This window comes from Melospiza melodia, chromosome 1, assembly GCF_035770615.1.
Source record: "Melospiza melodia melodia isolate bMelMel2 chromosome 1, bMelMel2.pri, whole genome shotgun sequence".
Lineage (NCBI taxonomy): Eukaryota > Metazoa > Chordata > Aves > Passeriformes > Passerellidae > Melospiza > Melospiza melodia.
In genome coordinates, this window is record NC_086194.1 from 122293002 (window position 1) to 122319059 (window position 26058).

Below are 26058 nucleotides of genomic sequence, written 5' to 3' on the forward strand. Positions count from 1 at the left end.
GGCACAGAACAATTCAAACATCTCTCAGGTGTTTGACACCAAGTTTCTGCTTACAGGAGCTGTGCTGCTGCAGGGGCAACAGCTCCACCTGTTTCAGGCCTTACTTTGAGAAATTTTTCATAGAAAATTCTCAGCTGCAGGCACCCACCTGAGAAGAGTAACTGTGATCTGCATTATGAAGTAGATGAAGGAGAAACTACTTTCAAATGGCTGTTGAATTTATTTGCTTGATAAATACAATCCTAACAAAATAAAAGTTAACCAATATTAAGAGATTTGTCTGAAGAACATTAGAAAAATCCATGACAATTCAATAGGAATTAGTGTGAATTAAACAAACAAAAAGTTTAAATATTGCCAGCAAATATAAAATGCATGTAACGAAGGCAAGGGAGAATGCTTTAGTTTACATTTGTAATCTGATCACATTTTCTGTGTTTATAAACTTTTTTCCAAATTTTAAAAAAATACTATGCTGTTTTTTCCTATAACATATCAAAGCATTATTTGTACAAAAATCAAATCATGGCCAATGATTCACAACAGTGCAATAGATAAAGAATAAAACCACATCCAACAGGTGCTGAAAATAAATATCCAGATTAAAAAATAAGATAGCCTATATGCACTCTGTGGAGTTTCTGTCTATCTATGGATTGAGGGCTGAGTCCAATGAGCGTATCCAAAACATTAAAGGGCCCTTAAATGCCAGTGTGGGTGGAGGATTTTGAAGGGCAGGAGCATTAAAAACAGCCAAACCCAAACCAAGTCCCAGGGACGGGTGGTTGGTTTGTTAAACACCAACAAAAGGAGGCGATTGCTGAACCCCCGGTGCCTCCCGTTGGCGTGGCTCTGCGGGCTCCTTTGGAATCCCAAGTGCCTGGCATTTGTGCAGGGGCAACGCTGTATTGCTTGGTCAGGCAGATACGTCCCAAAGACACGACCACTCCCATCCCTGCCTACAAGCAGTGGCTTTTTCCAAGAGATGGAAACATTTAAAATGGATGAAGACAAAGCGCTTGGCTACATGGCAGCAGTGTGAGCAGGGCCTGTCTCAAACAGGAGTGATGAGGGTGGTTAATGATGAGTCAGTGAGTTACCTACACCACTAAAGGACACGGACATTTCCACCGTTCGGGGACATAAATAACATCTCTCAAGTTTTTACACTTATTCAGTACATCTCAGAACAGAAATGAAGCTTAAGGGCATGTTAGGTAAACATGATACCCCACAGTCTCCCACCGTTTCAGCCAACCCAGAATAAATTTAAAGCTCCCTTGTATATAATCTGCATCAGAAAGGTATCAAAGGCACAAGCAAGAAGTGACTAGGTTAATAAGCAGAGATAATGGTGAATGAGGATGAACAGATCCACAAGGCAAATCATTAGTAAGTGTGGGTGGGTTTTGTTTTACTGAAAAGGAGATCTTCCAATTCTGCTCCAGTGAATGTAAATAATGATTTTGGTTTGAAATAAAACTGTTACTGAATTATTTTGAATCACCTGAAGGAAACCAGTCTTAAAATAATCTGATACTAACTGGAAAACTCTTCTGGCCTCTCCAAACTCACCTGAGTCTGATGAGTAGAAGCCACAAGTATTAGAGACAAAAGTCTCCAGGGCTTAAAAGAAAAGTTTCTTTACAGAATGTACACAGCCACCAATAATTTGTGCAGTTTGACTCAAATTACAGTAATTTGCACAGTTCAGTTGATTTTGTGCATAGCCAAGGAGCCGGATCAAATGGGAGTTTCTTTCCTGTCTTTACTTGGGGATGGCTTGACTTGCTGCTCCTTGCTTGCTTTTGGCTGCTCTTTGGCTGCTTTTGTCTCCAGGACAGTGTCTCTCTGCTGCTGGGAAACGCCCCCGCGCTTTTCCGGCTCCTCTTCCTCCTGGCCCTGCTGCTCGGATTTTGCGCGCTGCAGCAGGCGGAGCTGCACCCGCAGCTCGATGATGGCCTCGCGCTCCTCGTGAATCGCTTGGTTCAGGTGGTTGTTCTTGATCTTTTAGGGAAGGGAAACAAATGTCAGGGATTGACAGTATGTTCCTGTGCTGTAGCTCAGGGGTGTTGTTTAGCACTGCTGGCCCAGGCAGCAACAGGGACTCGCACACAGCAGTGATTTAAAAGCTGCGTGTGGGTCACAAGCCTGGGCAAAACTGATGCACACAACCAGTTTGCACCTGTGCAATCACATAAGCACCACAGGAGAGAACCAGTGAATGCTAAGAACCAAATCCTACCTCCAGTTCCTCGTTCTGTCTCTGCAGATCCTCCAGGATGACCTGCAGCTCCTCCTCATCTTCACTCTCACTTTCACTCTCGGAAGAGTATTCCTCGGTTTCGCTGCGGCCGTGCTGCTGGCGACTGAAAGAGCAAGGGCAAATTCCACTTTAAACGCTTCCTTGAGTCTGCCAGAACTGTGGCAACACAAGAGACTTAACTTTCATCCCCTCAATCATCTGCCAGTGGTTTAAAGAGCAAAATCAGACTTCCCTTTCAAAGCTTAATTAATAAAAAAAAAATAAAGCAGTGATTTTACAGGGGGATTTTTTTAGTGCACAGGGTCAAGTTTCCTTTAGATCATAATTCCATTGTTAAAACAATAGAAAATATCCTGCATGATTCAAATTTGTCAAGACTTCAACAAAAACAAGTGGCTTTCAACTATGATGTTCACTGGGTGAGCTTTTAAGTGTGGTCTGGAGTATTCTTTCAGCAAGGCATTTATGCCCTTTCAATCCCAGCATGCTGTCCTGGCTGGGCTCTGCTGTGAGCTGGCCCCTTACCTTTGTATCTCAGCTATTTCTGCTCGGAGCCGATCTATTTCTTCCTTCTCAGAGGCGATCTGTCTCCGCAGAAACTGCTCCATGGCCAGCAGCTCTTCTTGTTCTGTTAAAATCTCATTCTCCTGCAATGATCAGTTAGTTCACTTAAAGCCTTGACTTTATTTCCTACAGGAGCATACAATAAGTATGAGATGATTCTGTTCTCTGAAATACTTTCAGTGGCAGTGGTTAGCATGTCTGCTTTGAACTTTGATCCATCAAGACCTCAAAGCAAATAAAAAGTTCAAACCCAACAATGTCTGTTCTAAATCCTCAAGATAATCACTATACTGAATAGTTGTGGAGATGACACACCAAATCCTGGCATGTTTGGCTGCCTTTCCTTAAATCACAGGAGAAAACTCTGGCCAGCCAGTAAAATAACTAGAAAAACTGAATTACATGTCTTTGATCTTCTCTCCTCTGTACTTTCGTCCTTATATTCATTTTCAAAGCTACTGGGGGAAGCAACAGAAGGCAAAAAAGCCAAAAGAGTTGCCTTATTTCCTTTGATCAGCAGGAAAGCAGTTAACAGTACTGAACCTGGCTGCACTGGGAAGTGGTGCTTTCTATGTACATGAACAACAAAGGCCACTTTTTTTCTTTCACAGTGTCTCCTTTCTGCTGTTACCAAGAGTCTCCTCAGCTCTGGGCTCACTCCTGCAGTCAGCATTCCTTCCCTGCTTCACTGGCCATTAAAACAAAGCCTTGTGGTTTTAATGTACACAGAGACCCCTCTGAGTCTGCAATGTCCCCTCTGCATCAGAAGGGACAAAGAAGTGTTTAATAGATCTGAAATATAAAATACCATTACCAGGCAAACAGGTAAGTGCCTGCCAGGTACCTGTGCAAGCAGAATATTTATAACTTCTTCATTCTCATTCATTTCTTCTTTGGAGACATCCTCCTTTGAAAGGCTAGCAATTTCTTGTGCAATCTTTGTTTCACACTCCTGCCAGAGAAAGAAAACAACATTTAAAGGGACAGCTTTCCTGGTCAGTGTATTTACTCTAAAAAATATTTTTTTGAATGAATTATTTTCCAAATTTAGAACCACCATCACAGTTGTCTTCCAAATTTTGAGCATGGTCTGTCCCATCTGTGGGACATAAAATAGTTTAAAAAATACTTCTCAGATTTGTTAATCTCAAGTCCTCCAGTAATTCCTCTTGGTACTCTAGGACTCAATGCAATGAGCATGTTCCCTAGCAAACATTAAGGTTTTCATCACATACACATTTTTTGTGAACAGCTGTGAAGATCTCCCTGTCCCTATGAGAGCCAGCTAAGCAGAAAACACAATTGCTCATCAGGCATGTAAAGTTAAAATGAGAAAATCTGCAGCAAAGAAGACTGAAAGGTGTTTTCATCTGCCTAGGTGTCTCTGCACTGTTATGGATTAGGATCCCTGCTTTAGCTGTCTGGCCAATAAAGAGGAAAGTTACCCACCTGTCTCTTAGCTTCTCTTAGTTTCCTTTTAAGAGCTGTTAAGATTCTCTGCACCTCCCAGAGTCTCTCTTCTTTGGATAAGTCTTTTATCCCTGCCTGCAAGTCTCTGTGTAAACAGTTCAGAAGGAACTCCTAGAAAGATTGCCAAAGAAATCATCTTTAAATATATTGTACCAGAGCAGATTGAAAAGGAAGATCTTTCTTGCTTTGTGGCAATGGGCTGGGAGTTCTGGTTTCAAACCTTGGCATGTCCACGAACAAGTGTTCACACAAGCCCAGCATGGATCCAGAGCCAGCTGAAGAGCAGTACTAAAGAAACCACCCTCCCTAACGGGCTCCCCTGACCCTCCTCCCACAGCCAAAGTACATAGCAAAGCACTCCATGGGTGACACAGCTATGAGCATCACAAGACCATAACAACTTTCCACACATGAAAAAGGAAAGGAAAGCATCAAGCTCTTCCCAGTGGTCCCACCAATAGGATAATTGTGATGGACTTAAAGTGCATGTTACAAACTTAGGAGAATTTTCTGCTGAATGTATAAAAGCCAGGGCAAAGATAAACAGAAAAACACTCAAGTAATTGCCAACCTGTCGCCTGATTTCTTCTTTGATGCTCTCTTGTGTTTCTGGAAGTGCTGGCATTGTTGCCATATTTGACCAGCGAAGAGGTTTTGTCACCTGCTTGAGGGTCACATTTCCAAAGAACTCTTGAACATGTGTAAAAAACACGTACAGGACACGGTTGCTGATCTGAAAAGGACAGGATATTGGTTAAGATGATTTATTCACATCATCTTTATCTACAAAGCACAGTATCCTCCAGAAACAGCAGCCTTCAGTAAACCTTTCTGTGAGCCACAGTCATGTCAGTCTGTCTTGAGATTAAAATCTGGATTTAAAACTATCTTTACTTTCAACAATGCAGTGTTGGCCTCAAGAGATCACTTCACTGTTTCTCTTACCTGTGCATCTGAGACACTTTCATACTAAACTCAGCATCTTCACATCTCTTAACCTACCAGAATTATTTCCATCACTGATAGACGTAGAAATGCATTCAATCTCTTTGTGCTCACATAAAGATAGATAGTAAGAGGGAACATCAAGCCTACTGTGTTATACCTGATGGCTGGCTACACCTTCTCTCTCTTCCCCCAACCTTTAAGTATTCTCTACAGCTGCTCTCTCAGATGACTTAATATAGTAGGAAAAGCTAGTATGAAAGTATCTTTCACTATATTCCTTGTTCTAACCTTAGACAGAAGCAAGTATATTTATTTTGATACTTTATCTTCCACTGACATTTAAAAAACTATCCTGAAACAAATGTTAGAGTTGTGTCATTACCTGCACTTCAATTGCTAAAATTTAGTTACCAACAAAACATGATTGGGCCTGCATTGTTTTACCCTCATTGTTACTTCTTTTCCTAGCTAGAGAGGTGTCTGGCACAGCAAAAACGCCAGGAATAACAGCTGGCCCTTCTGCTACTGGGCCTCCACCTGGACTAATTATAAAGTCAGGCTTTTCTAACTTGTGGGGTTTGCTCTAGAAGATCCACACCCAGTAATGCCACGTTTTCATCATGCACAGGACTAATTCTGAGCTGTATTTAATTAAATATTTCCAAGATGTCTATTAAGGAATCAAGCAATCCAGAAACCACAAAATCTTACTGGAAAACCACGTCAGTTGTTAATCCCCAGCCATTTGGCTGCAGACAACAAAGCCATTTTACCTAAGTCACTACTGCACCAGGAAGATCTATGTGCAGGACAGGGTTCATTAGCTTGATATTAAAATTAAGCAACAATATCTTAACTAAACTATCACTGAATCAAAACCCCACAGAAATTGTGTATCTGTATGAATTATTGAACCAAATCAACATTAAATTACTTCTCCTTATGACAGAATTGAAAGACAGCAGTCTTTGTAATACTCTGATAATAACCCAAATATCAGAGCCACAGTATGCAAGCCCACATGCAGAAAGACTTTTGTTCCCCTTTTCCCAGCATTTTGGGTTCCTGAGGCATAAAGAGGAGCTGTAAATTAGCTAAACTGTATCTGACAATACCCAATTCCCACCTGCAAAAGAATTCCTACAAAGAAATCTTTCTTGGGCTGCAGTTCCTCTCTAAGCCCTGCAGTGTGGAGCACATACCTGAACAGTAGGGCTGAGCACTATAGAAATATTCTGGATGTTCATTTTTGTTTCTAGTTCCTTTGCAATAACATGGTCCATATGCACAATCAGCCATGAAATCAGGAGATGGTTACACTCTGGCAGCTCTTTGAGCAGCTTCTGGCACTCCTGAACTTTCTCAGCTTCTGTGCTCTTTCCACAAGCATCCTCAAAGCGGGGCATGAGCTCTTTGGTAAGCAGATTTTCGGGCAGTTCCCGCAGGTACTGTTTGAGCAAGCTGGCGACTGTGTTGGGCTCATATTCCTCCAGGTTTGGAGATTCCTCACGATCATAGGCTGCCTTCAGCTCGTCAACTTTTGATTTTATTCCTTAAAATAGTTAGATCGAGAATTAAGAGAAAATTTGACTGTAAATGTCTAACAGCTATATTTAAATTTTTGTTTTTGGAGATGCCTTTATTTGACCTCTCCTTACAATTTCAGATAATTGAGAAGGACCTTTTAAAAGTTATGCACATGTAACAAAGTGAAAATCGTGACTCAAAATTACATGGTCACTGGTTCTAAAAGCACTGACTACTTCTATGAAGCAAAACCAAAGCACTGACAGAGCTCTGAATCAGAACTGGTGCCAGCATTCCCTTTCATCAAGGAACATAAAATAGGGTGAGGAAAGGCTGGGAACTCGATATCAGTCGTGTATTTGCATTAAGCTTCTTTCTGGCTGTTCAATTACCCATCCCTAACCCAGGCAGCAAATATGTTTTTAGTTCAGATGCTGTGCAATGAGCTCTGCCTATAACAGCTTTCCTTTGTCAAAACAAACCCCACACTTTTTAGTTTCCAGATTTCCAGCTGGCCCTCCTCAGCAGAGGAATCTCACACAGGATCCTTGATCTGAGGCACCACATGATTAAAAGTGTGTTCACAATTACTCAACCCAGCCAAGATTTTCTACAAGGTGTTTGTATAAACTCAGCGACATTCCAATCTTCCTAAGCTTGGGGAAATTTCATTCTTGCAGCTGAAACACCCACTCAGGTTACAACAGTTTGGTGCACAGCCCTGGCTTGGCTCATACTCAATGAGCACAACTGGGCACATTCAGCCCCTGGAAAATGCCAGGAAAACATGCTCAGTTTCATGGCCAAAATGAGCCACCACAACAGCTGCAGGCCACTAGGGCACGGCAATGCTCTCTCTGAGCTCTCAATTTAGACAACGCTACACGCACAAGAGGGAGCTGTTGCACTGGAGAACATGTACAAAGGACACAGCAGAAATTAAGGAAAACACACCTGTGAAAAATCCCAACACATTGTGAGTAAAAAAACAAGGAACCAAAATGTGTCACTAGGCAGAACTAAGCAACTGCTTAAGGTGCTGCAGTATTTCTGCATGCCCACCAAACACCATGCAGATGGACAGCATGAAGAAGCTAATGAAGCCTTGAAAATAATTTCATTACTGGTTTACAGCAATGAGAAACTTGATTCAAAATGCTTTTCCTGAAATTCCTTTCCTTGCTTGTTCTTGTCCCCTCCAATGTAGCCACAAAAGTACTTACAGGAGCTGCATTTGTGGTGCAGCTCACAAATAAAGGGACTGTTTTGTCTAACATGACTTAAACTGAGGTTTCACTTATGTAAGCTGGTGTTACACAACTACCACAGTTAATTAGCTGCTGTTGCTAACCTTAGTGAAACTTGCATTTTCTGCTTATTAGCAAATTTGCTGAAAGAAAAGTTTTCAAGGAAAAAATATACAATGGGACTAACCGGCAAAAGCAACTTAGTGGGAAGCATAAACAATGAAATGGTTATAGCTCATGTTTGCTTTTGCTATCAGCTACCATTATATTTCTAAAGCAGAAGAAAAAATACAACATACTAACACATTTTATTCATTGCTACCATCCCATGACAAAAGGCCAAAACAGGTGTGTTTTTACTGCCATTAAGTAGTACCACGACATTACCAATTTTTTCTGGTACTTCAGACCTACAAGTTTGCTTAACTTTGACTACCTGATTAATTAACCTTCTGGATAATTAATGGAACTATAAACAGTGTACCTAGATGTTGGAAATGATAAAATAATAAATTTGCAAGTGAAGACCTTAGGAACCTGGATGTCAGTGTGCCCAGAGTACCTGAAACTCTGTAGATGCCTTCACATTTCATGCCATACTTCTCTACGTAATCTATACATTCACGGAAAACTGCTGGCAGGCGGATGCCATCGTACATCATGGTCCTGTCTACTGCGTCAGACAAAGGAATGCCAAACACGGGTCTGTGACTTGGAACATCCACTTGAGGTATCTCTGTCTCTTGAATTGGCTTTTTCTTTTTCTTCTTCTCTTTCCATTGTTTTACAACATCTGCTGCAGTTAAGTCTTTTGACTTTTTCTCTTTGTGTTTGTCTTCCTTATGTTTTTCTTCCTTGTGTTTTTCATCTTTGGGTTTCTCTTTTATTTTAAAATCCTTCTCCTTCTTTTTGGAAAAGCTGGGTTTCTTGAAGACGTGTATTCCCTTGGAGCGCTTCAACTTGGAAGGACTTTCAGCTTCGTCACCGGAACTGTCCTCTTGAAACGCAGCGTAGCCTTCCGCTGTTGGGCAAAGCAGGACAAGGGAAGGGGACAGCTGTCAGTCTGTTTACTTTCCAGACAGCAACAACAAGAAGTTGCAGGTAAGGAGGAGAGGGAAGAAGCAACAAGAATTAAAAAACAGTGCCCGTCTGACTCCTCGGAAGGTTTTCTTTAGTTACACACTTGAGTGGATAAGGATTAAATCAAGTTGTATAATTACATCAAAGATAAGCCACAGAGCTCCTGAACGATCTAAACAATGAATACTTTATATACTTACTCATAATGGCTATGTCCATCTTATGGGCTAGATTCCCATCTAATAGTCAAGGAAATGCAAAATAAAAACAACTGTCTGGCAACTTCTCTATGTTCCTGCAATCAACAGTATAAGAGTTGCTGTTAAGGATCATCTACTGCATACATAGAAGTCCAACAAATTTCAATTAACAACAAACTAAACTCCAGCCACTTAAAGTCCCAATCCTTTTCCAAAATATTATGAATTTAAAGACAAGAATGAAGTTAATAAAGTTTCAGCCTCAAATAAAATACAAAAGACCCCACCCCAAACATAAACCAAAAAAACACTAGCACTTACTTTTTACTAGATGAATAACACAATTCCAGTAACGCTAGAACAATACCTGCCCATGAAAGTGCAGATTTGCCTTAAAAAGAACATGGGAGAGATTCAAACAAGTCCCTGGGCTGAGCACACCACTCCAGCAGCAAACATCCAAGTGCTGTCTAAAACATGCACCAGGTGCTTTTAAGTTGCTACGCCTCTGCAGCTGGCCCTGCCTCACCTTCAGGCAAGAACACAGGAGTCTTTAAAGATGGATTACAAAAAAACCTCAACAAACATAGCAACAAAAAAAACCAACCCACAAACAAACCCAGCAACATGCAATCCAACACAACTTTCAAGTCCACTAATTCTAATTTTGCACACCCAGTACCCCATATAAGAAAAGTAAGCCTGAAACCTGGTCAACAAAGGTGACATTGGACACGCCATCTGCACCAGCCAGGTCCCCCAAGGCAGTGGGCAGCAAGCCCCCATTAGGAGCCCTTTGAGGCTCTTCCACTACCCACAGGCAGAGCCTCTGCTCGAGTGAGGCAGCACTGACAGCCAAGTGCTCCTGCTGCCTGAATAGTTTTGGGCAGAGGAAAATTACCCTCTTGATAATATCCGAGCATATCATGCACAAGACTATAGCTGAATTTTTTCCAAGTGGAATATCTGCAGAACCAGGGGGCATTTAGTCTGTCCTCCTTCCAATTCTGAACTACACCAGACTGCAGAGTCTCTCAGCATTTTTTCAGCATATAAAAGATCTGTCTCTATTTTGAAGCCTCCTTGACTGCTCTGTAGAAGATAGCTTGTAATAGTCAAACAAATGTAAGAAATGTATTGAAGCACGGAACTACCATAAGATAATTGCAATTGTTGAATCAGCTCAGTCTTTGCAGCTGATACTCTTCCCTAGGACTACCAAACACACACTTTCCTAGAAGACTGAAAAAGACTGTAGAACTGTTCCTGTCAAAGGGGAATTTACCATAAAAATGCAAACGTTAACTGAAGGCCAACCAGCAGCCAGGTCTTCTCCTCCCTGCTTACTGATTATGTCACTTACTGGTTTTTGTAAACTAAATCCAGACATGGGCAAGGATTCAAATCTCACTCTGGTACAGAAGCAACTGTGGATCCACCAGCTAGAGGAGCACCCATCTTCACTGTGTTTTATGAGAATGAGATGGGGCTGGCACCAAGGTTCCAGATGAACTTCAGAGATGCAATTTCCAAACAGAGAGCCAGGTGTCCCCCAGAGAGAGCCCGGAACAATCTGCCCTCAGTGTTTCCTCCTGGGTAGCTGTGACGGCTCCCAGTCACACAGCGTGGGGTTCCCACACGCACACCAGCGAGTGCCAGCACTGGAACGCAGCCTGGGAGGTTGGTGCCACCAACAGAGCACTGCTTACACATCCCAGCACTGCACTCTGCAGCACAACCCCAGTGCCTTCCTAGGTCTGTGGTAATGTTACACAGCAAGAGAACATTACTGAAACTGGTATTTCTTGAATTCATGAGAAGACATGAAGGTGCAAGTTAAATACAAACCCAGTCTTTTAAAATTTGTCTCAGTAACGTAAGTCAACAAAGTTTAGAAACATAAACTAATACAGATTCCCACAGAATATCCCAAGAGAGGATTTGCACGTCTCTCAAGAATAGCCTGATTTTCTTTACTATACTTGTGGTTATAAAATTGCTGTACCTTTCACCAGTGATACAATATATTGAAATATAAACAACTAAAGTTAAAAATTACCAAAAGTGCTTGAAAAATCAGGTAATTTTAAATATGGAAAGAGCATTACCCAGGGTATAGTAAACTGGTATTTCTGTCTACTGTTTCCTCAAGACTTCCAGTACTAATAGTCCCCATTTTCCCATCACTCTGCTCTATGCCACTGACATTTTCCTCCATCTAAATGAGAACAGTACTAATGTAATAAATACTCCAATTTCACCAGCACAATGACACAGCATAATCTGCCAGTTCCTTTTGTTAGACCTTCCTTCCACGGGCATGCCTTCATTGCAGTTATTTTAAATGCAATGCTTCAAGTTACACTACATGTAATGTAATGCTTGAAGTTCCCTTATCTTACTGAGAATTATAAAAACCCCATTATTATTATTATTATTATTATTATTATTAATATAAACAACAACAGCAACAACAACAACAATAAATTCCAGTGTTATTCTGGAAAAATCTAGTTTATAGGCTTATAATCTTTGTCATGCAGCAAGTCCAGTGTCTCTATCAGTCTGCATACTTGGGAATACTTCTGTGTTCTCATAACAAAGCACTAAAGTCATGCTGTAGTATTTATTGTTAACTCCAAGGGTGGCATTATTCAGAACTACCACTTATCAAACCTACTGCAAGAGACATTTTGTCCATTGGGTCTCTGATGGGTTTTTTTAAAGTAAATTACAACTCTACAGCTGATTTGGCTCCCCAGGGAAACCTGCAGCATCTGTAATTAATTAATTGAAAGAAAACATGGATGGCTTTTACATATGAAAGAATTAGTAGGTCAAATATGACTGAAGTGCAGTGCAAGCATGAGTTACCTAATGTCAGTTTGTCAGAGAGACTGTCATCAGATTGTACAGCATTTCTAAGTACAGCATTTCTAAGTAAAACTAAAACACACAAATGCACAATGAGCTTGAATAGATGGGTTCTATTTTTATTATCAACAGAAACTTCTACCTTACAGACACTACCAGCACTCACTATCCAACTTTCAATTAGATCAGTTTGTCTTTAATATTCACTTGATTCACTGATGTCAGCACAACACTCCCAAACAAATTCTGCATGCTAATTACTCAGCAGCACCATGCCAGCAGAGCAAATGAAGCTGAAATAAGAAATTTGTCTTACTTTATTTTGATTTAAAATAATCACTGGCATTGAAAGGCAGACCTTTAAACTATCTGCAAATGGTGCTTTGCTAGATAAACACACAGTGGTACATAGTGATATACAGTGATTTGTCAGCAGAACAGGATGCAGCAACACACCCTATTTATCCCGAAGATAAATCCTGATATGAAGAGCCTCTAATCTTTATCAGGTGTAGAAAATTCTAATAACCTTTTAGTCTGTAGATCTGAAAACTGTATTCAGAGCTTCTCCACACACTGGACAGTAAAAATGTTTTGTTTGCAATAGCAGTGGTTTGGTTTCAGTCTTCATCTACATTCCAAAGGAACACAGAGGAGCCCTGTCCAACATATCAAGGATCTGTCTTTCAAAAATATTCCCTGAAATTTTCAGAAGAGTTCATATCGATGATCCTACTAACCTTTCACGTGATAGTTTAGTACAATTCTAATAATTCTCCATTTTCTTGGAGTTGTACAAAGAAAATCCAGATTCTTGTAAACAAAAAAAAATCCTAGCTGTATATTGAACACATTCTGCCCATCAGCATCAATCTTCAGAAGTAAATGAATAAGCAGAGTAAGATCTACTCCATACAGACTCTTTATCTACAGAAATTCTAATGGGAAGAAGAGCTTCTTCAGAGGTATTTTACCATAACATTTTTCTTCTGCAAGAAACTGCATATTTTATGGCTTTATCAACATGTGATTAGTGACAGGTGGTTAAACATTTTCAAAAATCAATTACAGTGGTTGCTGTTTCACATAATCCATTGCTGCTTAACACAGATCCATTTTTGCTCTCCTGCTGTTAGAGGACAAGTTCTGTTTGAGTCAGGGAACAGATGTGATTTAAAACTATGCCAGTAAAAAGAAAATTCCTTTTAATCCCTAGTAAGTCTCTGAATCTAACTCACTCTACAGCAAACCAACACCCAGTCTATCAAAAGAGAGGGGAGAATAAAAATTAGTGGCTGAAACATTTTTCCAGTAGCCAATATTCCACATAAAAAACAATATTAAATTGAATTTTTTATTACCTCCAAAACATTTTTAGCACTTTTCTCCCAGAATAATTGCTGTGTATCATTAGGTTACTGACACTAACATGAAAAAATCAAATCATTAAATAACTATATCTATATACAAAAATATGGAAAAGGGTATTTTGCTAGCACACAAAAATGCTTTTTTATATAGGTGATAATAATGAAGCTAAGAATACATTACTCTTGCAGAAATTATTTACCTGAAAAACCAAACTGAGTAACCTTGGGGTATTTAACCTTCCCTGCTGCTCTTCAAGCACTTCTGAAGTTTACATTTAGAGTATCACTAAAATAGCTCAAGATTTTGTGGGATTAAACTTAGATAGAGTTTCAGGTGTTAGAATGACTTTGTCATTAATTCACTAATATTGCAAGTTCAATAAACACTCACTCTGTCATAATGTAATGTTCACTTTTTTTTACTGACACGTTCAGTTATATTTGTTTATATCCCAAACAGCATCATCATGGCAGGTTGTGCACTACTCAAAACCAAAGCAGGTAGCCAGAAAAAATGAAAAGAAACAATCTGAAGACATACAACAAAATTAAAAAGGTGAAATAAAATGAAGAACCGAAAGGATGGGAGGAATAACAAAGGCCAAATCTGGAAGGAAAAATCTTAAAATCTACCATGATAAGCAACTGTACAGTACATTTGCAATTTAGACAGTTAAAGTCTATGTTGAGGGTATATTTACAATATTGATTATTTTTGGACTGTATGAGATGTACTGAAAGCGTGGTATGTAAATTACTCTTCTATCTGACTGGCAATTATATGACAGACATATATTAGGGCCAAGAAATGCTGAATGCCCTTTACATTAGTGCGGCAAGATATTATTTTGTTCCTCCCATTTTTTACATTTTTGTGTTCTTTGAGCACTTTTTCATACCCTTAAAGGTTCTTTTAAGTAACAGAGATTGCTTTACATCAGCTATAAAATCCGCTATAAAATGTGTTGCAACCTCTTGTGGAAAAAAACAGTTGCAGTGCCAATGTGCACAGACCCGTGTGAATTTGCTGAAGCAGCATTTCTCCTCCTAAACAACAGACTCCAGCTACACTATCACCATGAGACATCCTGAATTCCACACAAAGAGATCCATACGATGAAAAATGTTGGCATCTACCCGTTTCAGATTTAGAGGTGTGCAATACAGAGCTCTAACAGAAAGCTGGACAGTAAAAAAGGAACTACTGATAGCCTGAATTTAGACCAATCAATACCAAATTTTCAATGCCAATCCAGTAATCTGTATTAGGTCAATATGGTTTACATTACAGAAAATCACTAATGAATCACTTTTCTAAAAACCTGTTTCAACTGTTGGTTTAAACTTGAGGATGCATCTTTGAGTTACAGTATTCCTTAGGCAAACAGTTTTTAGTTAAAATAGCCATAGCCCTTCTTAACTGTGGTGGAAACAATTCCTGCATTCCAGGAAACTGGTTTGATTAAAAGCAGTGCAGTGACAGCAGATTCTTAAGGAGCGATTATTTAAATGTGTGCATGCATATGACAAATAGTCCCCATATTAATTCTAACAGAATACTGTCTCACTCTTTCTGATCTTCCAAATTCCACATGTAAGAAACAGCAGGATACACTGTATCAGAGATTCAGACATTTTGAGATTTTGCTAAAACAAATATCACAAAGTACTAGCACTTGGGCTGTGGTATTTAGGTTTCAGAGACTTGGACAGGAAGAGTCATTCTGGTATTGAGAGTGCTCAGTATCAGCTTAGTATTTCCAAGTGCTTTGTTCTTTCAGAATATGTAGAAAAACTTTCTTGAATAAAAACTATTTCATGTTTTGAAAATTTTCTGCTCAAATCTAAAGGTGGTAAGTAATAGTTCTGTTGTTTTGGAGGATGGGTAAGCATTTAAGAAATTTCCACTCTGGATACTGATACGCTGACAAAGGATTCTGTAGTCAAAGCTTTACCTTCTTCTAACCTTTGCTCAGTGAGTTCTGGAAAATTCAGATCTCAGTGTTGGTTTCCACATTTTTGACCTCTGCGATAATACTTTGGCACTGCTGGAGGAAACTGTGTGATCAGACTAAACTGAGAAACTAGAGAAAAAAAACAACAGAGATTTTATGACTGCTCGAATAATGGTGCAGTGTGCACATGAAAACGTGGGATGGTACACTGAATAAGGCAAACACAGAAGAAGGCAGACATATGGGAAAAGGGCTACAGTTGTTGAAACTGCTTCTTCCAAATGCACAAGTGTACAATTCAGATCAGACATACACTTTTATTCTAGCTGGCACCTCAGCTATGATTAAAAATGGATATATTTGGAAACACATTTGAAAACCTCCACTTAGAACATGAAGAACCACTCCATGCCAGAATTTACCAATGCATCATGAAAGGTTTTGGATAAATGCATTTATTAGTAATTCTGGGCACATGCTTGGCACCTGTATCTCACAACAAAAGAAAATTACGGTGTGGAGTTTTTTTGCAAGAGAAACAAGTGCTCCACAAAGTCTGCTTGTAGCAAACTAAATTAACTTCCTCCACACTGAAACACATTTAAAAAGAACCCACTGGGAATACTTAGCAATTTTGAGAGAGAAAAAAGGAAAGAGAACTTGAAAGCATTGAACTAAAAAGAGAAGTTGTCTACTTACTTCTTTTTTCTTTTTTCTTAAATTTTCCTTTCTTCTTCCCATGCTCCTTTTCATCATCAGACACTATATCTGGAGGCTCATGCAAGCTGTCGTGAGGCGGCGAGGGCTCCCCGGTGCGGTACAACCCGGGGAATTTTGTGGGACTGATCTCTTCAGAGCTGGGAGTCCGAGCGAGTCCCCCGCTGTGCTCTACCCGCCGGTGTTCACTGGGGCTGCTCGTGGGAGGCAGGAAGCACTCGGTCATTCTGAGACCCAGATAGCACAGTGAAATCTTCTGCTACCTGTCCATCACACCTGCAGCAGAAGAAAACAAAAAGAGAACCCACACAATTTTAAGCAATGGGTTTCAGAACACTTGGTTTACAGCTTTACCCTGAAATCATAAACAGCAATACCTTCTACAACGAGAGCTCCAACTTCTGCCAAGACAGAGTAACACAACATCAGGTCTTCAGCTCAGTGTTTGCAGAATTTGTGCATTAACTCCTGAGCCATATTAACATGAGATCTGCCATTTTAGCCATTTCTACTCTATGATATATAAAACATATATATTAAGTATCTGAATATTTTAACTGTTGAAATAATTCTTACAAAATTCATAGGCGGCTTGCATACTGATTGGTAGTATTTACTACAAATTAGTTTCCTAACTTTAACTTTTTTGGACATCAAATAGATTTGCCTGGAAGCTCAGAGTGTTTGTGAGCACTGCCCTTAAGGCAAAAATCATTTTCTTCTTTCCCAAGCATATTTTATAGATGCAAATAAGAACTCACCTAGCCTGTTGCAATAAGGGGGGAAATAAAATAAATACAGCTAAAGCAAATCCATCTTTTAATTATGCTGCTGCAAATTAAAGAAGGTAAAAAAATAATGATTATGCTTTACTGGTATACAACAATTTCCCCTCTGAACAGGCTGGATCAGGTTATCTGCATCCAGATGCTGGTACATTGTTTGCTTGGGAGCTATGGCCAAATAAAAGTTTATACAAAAATTGCTAAAGGAAGCCAATGCATAAATTCTCAGCAGTGGAACACATAAGCAAAATCTCCTCCTAGTACAGATAAATTTCAGAAATACCACAGAATGGATATCCTGTATGGGACACCACACCTCTGGAGTCCACTTGGCTGGATTTGATCCCTTGTGTCTAAATGGTCACAAAGGACACATCCCACAACACTCTTCAGCAGTATCACTCAACTCCAGGGCTTTCATTTACAGATTGGTAGCATACAGAAAAAATACGACATGCTGTTGTATTCTGCCCATGTTATTTCTGCCCCGTTAACAATTATAGATCAGTCTAGCTAAGTGGGTTTTGGGGAGGGTGATTTGTTCACTTTTTTGGGGTTAGAATTGTAATTTTTTTTTCAAATCTCATCTTTCAGCTCTCTGTATGCAGATCAGAGTGAAGTTTTAGAGTATGTCTGCAACAGTATCTCCCTACAGGCGATCACTCACAATGCTTATGGAAATTACCAGTTACTCAGATCAGAATTTGAATAGGGCACAGTAAGACACTGAATTATGATGAGAAAATATTAATGAAATCTTTATTTAATACTGTTCATTCCTTATTCTAGCTAAAGCAGAGGCACTGGCTAAAAATTAAGACAATGAGGTGTACTTGCAAATGCAATAAATTAAGACAGTACTTATGTTTCTTATTTTTTTATTTTACAGCTTCAAGAAAGCATTACTTTCCTATATGTAACATTGCCTAGGCCTTTACATAAGGGAGAAATTTTATGATGCTCAAATTATATCAAGACCTATCAGCAGAAGAGAGCTTTTAAGCTTACTGAAAAAAACCTCTTCCACTTTACTAATGGATGCTAATGTTCTACTGCCATATAAATCTTTACATTTCCTTTGGCTTTTACCATTTTCTTCTGACAGCAAAAAAAGACTGAAAAAACCATGGACCTTCTAGGCATTTTGAGAAGGAACATTTCTAACAGGCTTGCTCTTCTGCCAGTTTCTCCCTCTCAGACTTTTTCTTCCCAATCTGTTACTGCTTCAGTCCTGCCTCCCCTCTGCAGCAGGTCCCTCCCCTCAAACTGCTTCTCTTCACCTGGGCAGTTCTCCTGTGTCAGGGGATTCAATAACTCACTGCTGCCACATGAGGAAGGTCACACCACTCCCCCATTAACTCTCCTCTGCCTCCAATTGCAGCAGTTTCCTCTCTGTGAGATTATTCAAGTTCCTAGCTGCTCCAACAGGCTTCTGCTGCTGAGCTGGCCTGTGGAAAAGCTCAACAAGCACTAGCAATGAGAAACAGAGAAGTGGCAGAACCACCATGACAGGAGTGCAATCCCTGTCTTTGGGCACCTCTGTTTTATCATACCACACACAGAGCTACATCTCCTCAGATTTCAGTTATTCCTTAGTATTTATAACTTAAAACTTTGATTTCTTTACCACCAAGTGTCAGTACTCCCATAGCTCTTGTCTTGACTTACCACTCTGTTTCACCTTCAATGTATCACAGACAATCTGATCTTCATCTGCTTTGGTCTCTGTGACTCAAGCTCAGCTTCCAACTTTCCCCTCATCTTGTTTTTCATTTGGGCAGTTCCTACTTTCCTGCTGCACACCACTTTCCTGCAGATAAAATTCTCTCCCTTCTTTCTCTGTTTCTTCTACCAGATTAGTTGCCAGTCCCCACTTCTTCCTGAATGTTCTCTGCTGCTGTTTTCTGTTACTTCATCTTTTCACCTTGTCCTCATTTCTCCCACTGGCTCTCAGTCTCTCCCCAGTACCACAAGAAGGCCCTTCTTACCTCCCTGCCAGCAGCAGGCTCCTTGACTCCCACCACTTCTCCTTCACTTGACATTTGACTCCTTCCACAGGAGCCACAAATGCTGCTACCTGACAGGATCAGAGAGCTTCTCGCAGTTCTGGCACCTTCCCAGACCTAGCTACTTTTTTCAGTACTCCCAAAATGCAGTTTTTTCTTGAGCCACCTTCCTGCTCAACACTGAGTCAGTCCTTCAGAATAACTGAATGTCAAATAGAAGCCTTCACTGAACATGGGCAGAATTGTGACATCTCCTCCATCCAAGGAAAGACTAAATTACAGGAGACTTTAAACATGGAAAGAAGGTTTTTAACACAAAATCTCCTCTATCATGCCATCACCATCTTTCTAGACCACAGACTAAGCACAGGAAAGTAGGTCAGGGAAAGGAAGGAAGATGCCTGCACAGGCAAAATAATGTGGTTTTTCAAGTCTCATTTTTGAAAATAACCAAACTCTTTCCCAAAAAAAATCTGTTTGAGCTGCATATTTAGTAAGTAAAGATGAGATTTGGAAAAAAGCATAAAAAAGAGAAGACAGAGAGACATGACAGCCAGCTTTAATAGATCTCATTTTAATAGTGTATCATCCAAGTTGGTATGAACACATTAAAAAGAAACATAGTCTGAAAGACCAAATTCAGCTCTTTCATTCAGTACAGAAGGCTCCATTATTTCTGTTTTGCACGGAGTCTGTACTGTGACTTTGTGCTTTGTACCAATTGCAACAGCAGAAGCAAATTAGAGCAGGTGATTGCATGCACAGATGTTATTTTGTAAAGCTTCTGGGTGGAATGAAGGATGTGGATTTTTTCTGCAACAAGTATTATGCAAGACCACATCTGAAGCACAGTGGGTGTCCTCTGGTCATTCCATTTTGCCACAAACAGACACCTTCTGAACACCTGGGTGTTACACTGAAAATAGTCCCAAGAAGTCACTAATCAAAGGATGGAGGCAGAGTGAGGACATTCACTCAGCTACCAGTACCTGCTCCACCATAATTATCCAAAAGCAAGACAGAGAGCACAGCACTCCCTCACTCATCACCACAGACCTTCAGTCCAAAATATTTGCATATGTGTGAAGGACCTGATTCTTGCAGAAGTGAAGCACACCATTTTTGGACAAAAATACACTAGTAACAAGCACAGCTCCATTTTGGAAAGTAATGAACCACAAGAAGAATAAAAACTATCACTTGTGGGCTAAGTATGTCAAAACACTTCAGAAACCATGAGTGGTACTCATATAACTGTTGAGACTCTGGAATAAGATGAGAAGATCCAATTAAAATTTATTTACCAAGACTATACAAGGTCTGTATCACATCTAAGTTGTGTATCTACTGCATTTTTCATAACATACTGAAAAGCTTAATACAAATCTCTGTTTTCATTTGAACACTTCTTAGATGACCTCTGATGTAATCTTGACATTTGACTGTATGGCAGCATTTCGGTCTTTCATGTAATAAGCAGTGGCCAGGTATAAAATCAGTGCCTTTTCCTTTCTTTAATAAGGCAACACAGCCATGAAAGGAGAAAGAATAGGGAAGTACTTCATGTAGACAGGCAAAGCAAGTTTAAAATTTCACAAGTCACAAGTAATCACACAAACACAGCATTAAGTAACTCCCCTGTGAGTCATGCACTCTTCATAATTGGCAAAAATTAAGGCATCAAGAAGGGACTTCACAGAATTCTTTTTATAAAAAGGATGAAATACAAATTGTTTAGCAGAATTCAGCTCAGATTAGTTTACAGGATATGTGATGCCATGAGAATGTTGGAAAATTTACTTCAAAGGAGGGTGTACAATCATACATTTGAAGTCACAGGAGCAAGCTGTACATTTTTCAAATAATGCCAGCATCGGATCACCTCTAAAAGTAACAAAAGTAGATTTTGTGTGGGCTCTCATTTACCTGTAGATGGATAAAGTCTGGCAGCTACAGCACCATCCAAGGCATTTCAAGTTCGGCTCTGAGAGTCCATTCCAGCTCAGGAGTGATATACAAACAGACAAAACTACTTATCTCTCAACAACCAGGGAGCTACAGACCACATCCACACCTGAGTGGGCTCTTGGAGGAGCCAGCTCACATTTAGAATATGCAGCTGTATCCAGAATACTCCTTGTTACTCAGGGTATTCCAGCTCTTCAATAATCTAATCAGTAGGGAGCCAGCCTTAAAATAAATAATTAAATAATATCCTAGACATTTTAGAAATATCGAAAAGAAGGTTTCCAATCCCATTATGATAAAGTCTTGCAATTGCATGAAGATAAAATCTCCAGATATGTGGAAGCACATGCTTTCCACTTTGGTTCACTTCAGGGAAAGAGTATTATAGCCCCTAGCCTACAAAATTCTATAGAGCTCCATCAGGATGCAATTCACAGGCTGCTTCCAAGACACACATTTTGGAAAAAACAAAAACGGGATCCCTGGAAGGGGATGGATGGTTGAATGCTCTGCTCCAGGAGAGAGCACATTGGAAAGAGATGGACCAGAGCTGCCTAGGAAAAGCCCCTGTCCCATGGTGCTGCCTCCAGCACTGGCTATACTGTCACACTCCTATTTCACTGTAACATCCCACTTCCCACAAGAGGCAGGTATCCCACTACCTCTCCAAAGCAAGTAGTCTACAAGGAAAGTCTGGGCACAGATCTTTGTCACAGGGTAACGACCAAAGCCCTACACAGAGGGTACACAAACTGTGCCCCACAAGTGGCTCCCCCTGCCCTCCCCACCATGTGGCTCATTCCATCCTTCAGGGATATCAGAGCAAGTCCTCCCATGTCTTTCCTCAGCTGAACCAATGGCCATGGAAGCAGTTTCAAAGCAGTGCACTACATTATGATAACAACCAAATATTTAAGAGGCACTCTTGCAAATAACTGTCCAGCTAACAAGCTGTTTAATTGCTTTGCATGGCAGCTTTCTCAGGTAACAAGCAGAAGGCCTGAACTCTGCACCACAAGGCAGACAGGCACTGCACCCAGACCAGACTTCTGCAGGAGTATCCTGACTAATCAGCCACCTGCACTGCAACTGCTACTGCCCACCCTGAGAATAATTTCTCATTCTCCAAACTTCTTGGCAATGTGCTACTCCACTGTTTGGGATTCTCTGTTTTTAACTCCAGCAAATCCTGGTCTTGGTTCCTTGTGGTCTTGTCAGCACAAAATAATCCAATACCTCCAGTAACAGCACTCAGGCCTGGTACATTAGTTTCTCACTCGTGGTTTAGTCACACTCTTCCCCAGATTATCTCCATTTGCTTCCTTGTCCCCTTTCCTGCAGTGCAGCTCCTCCACAATCAGGACTGCACCTTGTCTATCTCACAATCTTTTCCTCACCAAGCAGGTGTTCACAGCCTGGACCTGTGCAAGCCCAGTTTCACCATTCCTGTTCTCCACACCCAGTGTCTCATCTAACCTCACCTCTTGGCTGCTCGCTGTTTCCCAGGTTTCCCTCACCACCTTCTATTTCTCCCACACTCAGTTCTCATTAAAACTTCTGCAAATTATGGGCCACACATAAGCAAGGCAATCTGGGAGGTCTTCGCCAGCCAAATACAGGTTCCCCCTCTAAATTACAAATAGCACTAAAAAGATTTGCCTGATTAGCAAAATACTCATTAGAAAATATTCGTTATTACAGAAAATATATTTTCTTGCTAGCTGAATTCTCAGAAACAGTTTGAGGAATGTAGTTAGTGCTTTTTAAAAAAAATAAAATTGAAGTACCAGCCTCTGATACAAAACTTTTCAGCACAAATTAAAAAATGGTAGCTTTTGATAAGAGCTGAATTGCTGAGAGTTGAATTGAATACTACAACTGTCCTGCTACATATTGAACCCTCCTATACTTCTGAAAACTGCCACACTGTACAACATATCTAATACCCACTATTGTTTACACTGGCTTTAGAATTATTCCTGGTGTGACAACCCTGCCCCTTCTCTCTTGTCCACCTCTCCAAATTCCCACTTGTACCACCAAGAGAACAGAAAGTTTTACTTTCAATACTTAACAAAGGAAGGCAGGAAAATACAGCAAAAGGTGTGCAGTTTACTTTCTTAACAATCACTATAAACAGTATCACCATGGGTTTTGTCTGCCCTTGGAACTGTATCCAAGTCTTCTTACAATTCACATTTTCTGACAAGTCCTTCAAAGAGCAGTCTAGTACCGAAAGGTCTGCAGCAAGTTGTACAGAGATTATGATTTTGCAAATCAATACTAATTGTTATACTTTAATCAGTTCCTGGGCTGGATCTATTTAATGACAAATTCCCCTGATCAGAGATTTAAACTACAGCATTGCTCAGTCACACTCCAGTACCTGAATGCAGCCAGCCTGAGAACAGCTGTCAATTCAGTGGAGTCAGGGGAAAAAACCAAACATCCTAAAGCCATGACTGGTCGAGCTGAATGTACTACAAATGATGTTTAAAAAGCAAGTGCTATTCAGAGTAAAAAATGCCAAATGAAGCAGAAGAAAAACCAATGGATTTGGCACAAAGTATTTTACAGGAGTTTTAAGCACTTCTGCTGTTCTTTCAACAGCATCTGCAGACTACCCGTGACAGATCAAACAAGACAGAACAGAATCTAGTTTTCCAGAGAGGCCAGAGCTCTACACACTCGGTTCCAACACCCAGCAAAAAACAACTAAGTCTATAAAAACTATATTTTTGTGTTTTGTGGGGATTTTTTTTTAAGTGTCTTAGCTAACACATGCTAAAACACTAGAAATGGTAAGGGTAAACAGCAATTACCAAAGACTCTTTGCTTTGGATTTAACAGTGGCAGCAAATCTGGGAATGCCCACACACCAAAAACACACACTATGATGCCCGGGCCCTCCTGTAACAGCAGCAATTCACCTGGCAAATCCAACAGCAGCAGTGGAGAGGCACTGTGAGGCTCCTGGCAGCAGGGGAGCTCAGGCTCTGTGGCACTCTTGGGAACACATCCAGCTGGCATGTGCAGGCAGTGCCACTGCTGCTGCAGCACCATCACCCTTTGTACCCGCACCAACTGCAGCGAAAGCAGGACCGGTGTGTGCCCCTCTGCCAGCTCCACTGCTCTGGGGTGTCTGCTGCTTTGTCCTTCGAGAGGCACCTGCTGCCACCCCCAAACAAGAGAGCCACAGAGAGCCTTGCACGCTCCATAAACCTGCTTCACACGCAGAGGGAACGGCAGAGCACGGGTGCGGCACGCAGAACTGCACGCAGAGTCCCGACAGCGGGGCTTTATAATCCAGTATTCAAATACCATCTTTCAGACTGGATATAGAAAAAAAATCAATTAGAAGCACCATGCTTCTTCACTGAATTGGGTGGATTGTGATCGTTATTTTATTCATAGAATTTTCAAACAGCATGAACTTTGCAGAAGTCACTTCATAATCCTTTAACTGGGAGGGCAGTACAAACAATCCTTACCAAAGGCAAAGAATATTCAATTCTATGGCCTTATCATACCCAGAAAGAAGCAATTTCTGAAAGTATATTAATGACACACAAACCTTTAGGGCTTGAACTGTGAAAATTAACTTTCTTATGCTTTACATTGCATTTTTGCCACCATCTATTGAGCATAGATGAAAAGATCTATCAATTACAGGATGTCACTTGAACTGACAGCTCTGTAGCAAAAGAGGAAGCAAAAAACAGCTTTGCTTGGATCTTTTCATAGTGTGATACAGGACATAGATTATAAATTTCCATGTATGATTCTTTTCATGTTTAAAACCCTGTATGTTCCAGTGCAACAATGGCAAAACATATTCAGCTTCTAGTGAATATTAAATGGAACTATGGTGGTTGAGATAAAACCCATTCTACCATAACAGCAGAAAGGAAAAGTAAAAGAAGACTTTGATCCAGAAACAGTTTATTTTTAGTGATTATTTAATAACTGTTTCTATCAGCTGATTATTCTTAGTGATTATTTGATATCTATGTCTATCACCTTTGTTTTTGGCTTAAAAGCCCTGTTTATTATCAAGCTAACATCAGTGGCTATTCACCTGAAAATCAGCCTTCATTGGTTGCTTTATTAAGTCCAATTTGAGTAGAATCAAGCACAGACTGGGCTGCACACAAATGTTCTCCCAACTTAACAATAATGGATTGATGTGTAACATTTCTGTGCTCCCAGCACAGCAGTTTTTAGCACAGCATTATTGTAGATGCAGTTCTACCCACCAAAAGGTTTTTTTCTGATGTAGCTTGTTTTATTTTGAGATCTGTTTTGAGACATGCCAACAAAATAATTGTTTTGCTGATCCATGTTATGTCTGCAGCAGGAACCTGTGGGAATAGATGTCAATGTCTTTCAAACTCATGATATATTAAAAAAAAAAGAAAAATTTAGCATGGTATGTTACGTTTCCATACAAGAGTAGGGCTATACCATCTCTACTTCCCAGACATATTTCCATTAATGCCAGTGACAGCTCTTCATCAACACCACATGAAGGATTTAGCCTTTCAGCAAATTTCTGAATTTTTAGTTATTTTTTTCAGTACCATACATAGAGATGGGATTAACAAGTTCTGCTTTCCATGTCTGCCCCAGATTCACTCAATACCCAAGGGGAAAGTCAATTTAAATATTTACAAGCTCAGCAGATTATTAATTGTGATTAACATCATCACCTCCAGGGCTGAGATGTTGCAAAATGTCACGCATGTGAACACAGAAAGCATTCAGAAATACATGTAAGGCAAGGTGTGGCACCACCCACCCCACCATGGGGCAGCTGTTGGTCTCTGCAGGGAAAGCAGGAATCTGCCATCCATTAAAATGCCAGTTACTGGGACAGCAGCAAGACCCACAAGTTCACACTATGTGCCTTATCTTCTATGCCAATTTAGTCAGCCTTAGAAGAAAACTTACATGAAACACCTGCCTTCTAGAAAAATGTATAAATATCCTTAGAATTTAAAATTAAATTCACATGTACTTTCTAAAACAGGCTTCATTTAGCTCAGCCTGTAGCATCTACTGCAGAAATTTTCAGCAATCCT

General features: G+C 40.2%; 1 protein-coding gene across 3 annotated transcripts in view; it reads right to left on the minus strand.

Annotated features, from left to right (window-relative positions):
• Nucleotides 1–200: 200 nt before the first annotated feature.
• Nucleotides 201–26058, minus strand: part of RALBP1 (ralA binding protein 1) — a 32809-nt gene continuing 6951 nt past the window's right edge. The window contains exons 1-10 of one of the 3 annotated variants that reach the window (XM_063166181.1): nucleotides 16201–16341; nucleotides 9303–9397; nucleotides 8585–9043; nucleotides 6451–6800; nucleotides 4872–5033; nucleotides 4280–4411; nucleotides 3675–3782; nucleotides 2792–2913; nucleotides 2246–2369; nucleotides 201–2007 (exon numbers count right to left, since the gene is read on the minus strand). In XM_063166181.1, coding sequence (XP_063022251.1) covers nucleotides 1744–2007; nucleotides 2246–2369; nucleotides 2792–2913; nucleotides 3675–3782; nucleotides 4280–4411; nucleotides 4872–5033; nucleotides 6451–6800; nucleotides 8585–9043; nucleotides 9303–9321 — 1740 coding nt within the window. In that variant the 5' untranslated portion in view covers nucleotides 9322–9397; nucleotides 16201–16341 and the 3' untranslated portion in view covers nucleotides 201–1743. Of the gene's footprint in view, nucleotides 2008–2245; nucleotides 2370–2791; nucleotides 2914–3674; nucleotides 3783–4279; nucleotides 4412–4871; nucleotides 5034–6450; nucleotides 6801–8584; nucleotides 9044–9302; nucleotides 9398–9623; nucleotides 9776–16200; nucleotides 16495–26058 lie in introns of those variants that run through there. The other 2 variants (XM_063166174.1, XM_063166165.1) reach the window with 2 other exon arrangements.